This window comes from Anomaloglossus baeobatrachus, chromosome 8 (assembly GCF_048569485.1).
Source record: "Anomaloglossus baeobatrachus isolate aAnoBae1 chromosome 8, aAnoBae1.hap1, whole genome shotgun sequence".
NCBI lineage: Eukaryota > Metazoa > Chordata > Amphibia > Anura > Aromobatidae > Anomaloglossus > Anomaloglossus baeobatrachus.
This window is the reverse complement of record NC_134360.1, coordinates 139969147-139972111: the sequence shown is the minus strand read 5'-3', so window position 1 is coordinate 139972111 and position 2965 is coordinate 139969147. Positions and strand designations below refer to the sequence as shown.

Genomic DNA, 2965 nt, shown 5'->3' with positions numbered 1-2965 from the left:
GATCGGCAGTGACATTACTCAGGTAAATGGCGGACACAGCTGGAGATTCCCACGGTCCTCCACCTGTGACCACAGGTAACCTGACCTCAGGTGACCTCAATGAACTCAGTGACCTCACCCTCAGGAACTGGCCCTAGTGGTACAAGGCTGTACAGGTGCAAAATACTGATGAGTATTCACTCTCATACTTATCTATTAGACCAGGGGACCCCAAACTTTTTACACAGGGGGCCAGTTCACTGTCCCTCAGACCGTTGGAGGGCCGGACTATAAGAAAAACTATGAAAATCCCTATGCACACTACACGTATCTCATTTTAAAGTAAAACAAAAAGGGACAAATACAACATTCAAAATAAAGAAATAGTAAATTTAAGTCAACAAACTCACCATTATTTCAATGTGAAGTATGGGCCTGCTTTTGGCTAATGAGATGGTCAATGTCCGGTTCCATATTTGTCACTGCTAGCCGTAACAAGTGATGCAAGTGCACATCGGTTAGTCTAGATCTGGTTGGAGATTTCAGATGTTTCATTCTGGAAAAAGTCTGTTCACAAACATAAGTGCTGCCAAAGATTGTTGCCATTTTGAGTGCATGATTCCTGAGATTAGGATAGGTCTCAGAGGAGAGAGATGCATAGAAGTTAAGCAAGCTGCTTGCCTTGAATGCATCTTTCAGAGAGTCACAATTCTGCAATTCAGCCAGTTCCATTTGGTAAATTGCATCCACATTTTCAATGTCAATATAAAATGGGTTACGGAAAAGCTGTATATTCTGTTCATGGAGATGAAGCTCTTTAAATCTGAATTGAAACTCCTTTTGCAACTTTTCCAGTGAATTCACACGTTTCTTTTGGGAATGCAATCAAGGGGTTTTCCGCTAACAGATTTAGAGTTAAGGGAAGATGGCAGAAATTTTCCTCCTTCACTTGTTTGATAAGGAGGCCTAATTTTACTTCAAATGCTTTCACATGTGATTGCATATCACAGATGAGCTTCCCTTTTCCTTGAAGTTGCACATTTAAACTGTTGAGTAGCTCTGTTACATCTGTCAGAAAGGCGAGGTGCCATTTCCATTCTGCATCATTGAGCTCTGGTACTTCTTTGTTTTCTGAAAGCATAAAATCTGTAATCTGTGGAAGTAAGTCATAAAAATGTCTCAAAACTCTCCCTCGACTCAGCCAACGGACTTCTGTGTGGTACAGAACATCTTCATAGGCAACATCTAGCTCAGACAGAAATTCCTGAAATTGTCTGTGGTTTAGTGCAGTCCCACTTCAGTGATTTACTACATAGCGCTTGTTGGTGGATGAGGCAATGTATGGCTATTGGATGAGAATGATTACGTTTGTCCATCTCTTGGTTAATGCGAGCAATTACTCCTTTCTTAGACCCCACTATGCTAGGCGCACCATCAGTAGTCACACTGGCTAGTTTAGCCCAATCCAGCTCCAAATCCTTCACAGTTTGGGAAAGCTTTTCATAGATATCCTCTCCTGTAGTTGTTCCTTTGATGCTTTGCAGTGCACCAAGCTCTTCCATGACTTCGAAATTGTCATTCATCCCATGAATAAAAATTAGAAGTTGCGCAGAATCACGAACATCATTGCTCTCGTCAATTGCCAAGGAAAAATAAGAAAGTTTTCTTGCGAAGTTTTGCAAATGCTGATGCAAATTGTCTCCTATTTCTTCAATCCTTTGTGTAATTGTAGATCCTGAAAGACTAATTGTACTAAATAAGTCTGACTTTTCTGAACACATCTCTTTGGCAACAGAAAGAAGGCACTCTTTAACAAATTCTCCCTCCACAAATGGTCTGCCAGTGCACGCTATTAGCTTGGCAACTTGAAAACTTGCTCTCAGTGATGAAATATTTAGCTGCTTCTACTTCACAAAAGTATTTTGCTGCGTTGTCAATGAATGTTTCAGTTTTAATATTTTATCTTTTCTTACATCTCCAAGCAAACAATCATATTTATCTTTATGTTGAGTGTGATAATGTCAACGCAAATTGTATTCTTTGAACACAGCCACTATATTCTGACATATCAAACACAGCTTTTTCCTTGTACTGCATGAAAAAGTAAGCATAAGTCCACTGTTCTTTGAATATCCTGCACTCCGAGTCAATTTTTCTCTTTTTTGACGTCATTGTTTCCTAGGGATTCCAAATTGCGATTAGTAAAATACCAGTATATATATATATATATATATATATATATATATATATATATATACAGCCCTACAAAAACAATATATGCCAACAATAATACTATACACACACTGTACCTCAGATTATAACACTTACATACACTGTACTCCCCAAATACAACACAGTGTACCTCTGAAATGTGCTTCTCTCTTCCCGCAAATAGGTCCAGCACTCTGTCCCCATATAGGTCCAGTTCTCTCCCCATATAGGTCCAGCTCTTTCCCCCATATAGGGCTTATGCAGTCTCCCTCATATAGGTCCCATGCAGTCTCCCTCATATAGGGCCAGCTCTTTCCCCCATATAGGTCCCATGCAGTCTCCCTCATATAGGGCCAGCTCTTTCCCCCATATAGGTGCCATGCAGTCTCCCCCTATATAGGTCCCATGCAGTCTCCCCCATATAGGTCCCATGCAGTCTCCCTCATATAGGGCCAGCTCTTTCCCCCATATAGGTCCCATGCAGTCTCCCCCATATAGGTCCCATGCAGTCTCCCTCATATAGGGCCAGCTCTTTCCCCCATATAGGTCCCATGCAGTCTCCCTCATATAGGTTCCATGCAGTCTCCCTCATATAGGGCCAGCTCTTTCCCTCATATAGGTCCCATGCAGTCTCCCTCATATAGGGCCAGCTCTTTCCCCCATATAGGTCCCATGCAGTCTCCCCCATATAGGTCATCAAAAACCGAAAATTCCTTTTACCTTAAAATCATAGTTTTTATTGGACATATATGCCACAAACAGAGTACATACAAAC

The 2965-nt window shown here is 41.2% G+C and overlaps 1 protein-coding gene across 1 annotated transcript; it reads right to left on the bottom strand.

Moving 5' to 3' along the window:
• Nucleotides 1-396: 396 nt before the first annotated feature.
• LOC142250049 (general transcription factor II-I repeat domain-containing protein 2A-like) lies at nt 397-1760 on the bottom strand. The gene is made up of 3 exons (XM_075322110.1): nt 1346-1760; nt 956-1191; nt 397-849 (listed from the first exon to the last, which is right to left on the bottom strand). The coding sequence occupies exons 1-3, from the start codon at nt 1758-1760 to the stop codon at nt 397-399; spliced, it is 1104 nt and encodes a 367-aa protein (XP_075178225.1).
• Between the last annotated feature and the right edge of the window lie 1205 nt (nt 1761-2965).

Coding starts and splice junctions, on each gene's coding strand:
- LOC142250049 (XM_075322110.1), bottom strand. CDS start 1,760: ATGTGTTCAGAAAAGTCAGACTTATTTAGTACAATTAGTCTTTCAGGA. Junction 1,192..1,345: donor TAACCAAGAGATGGACAAAC/GTAATCATTCTC, acceptor TGTACCACACAG/AAGTCCGTTGGCTGAGTCGA. Junction 850..955: donor CACATGTGAAAGCATTTGAA/GTAAAATTAGGC, acceptor CATTCCCAAAAG/AAACGTGTGAATTCACTGGA.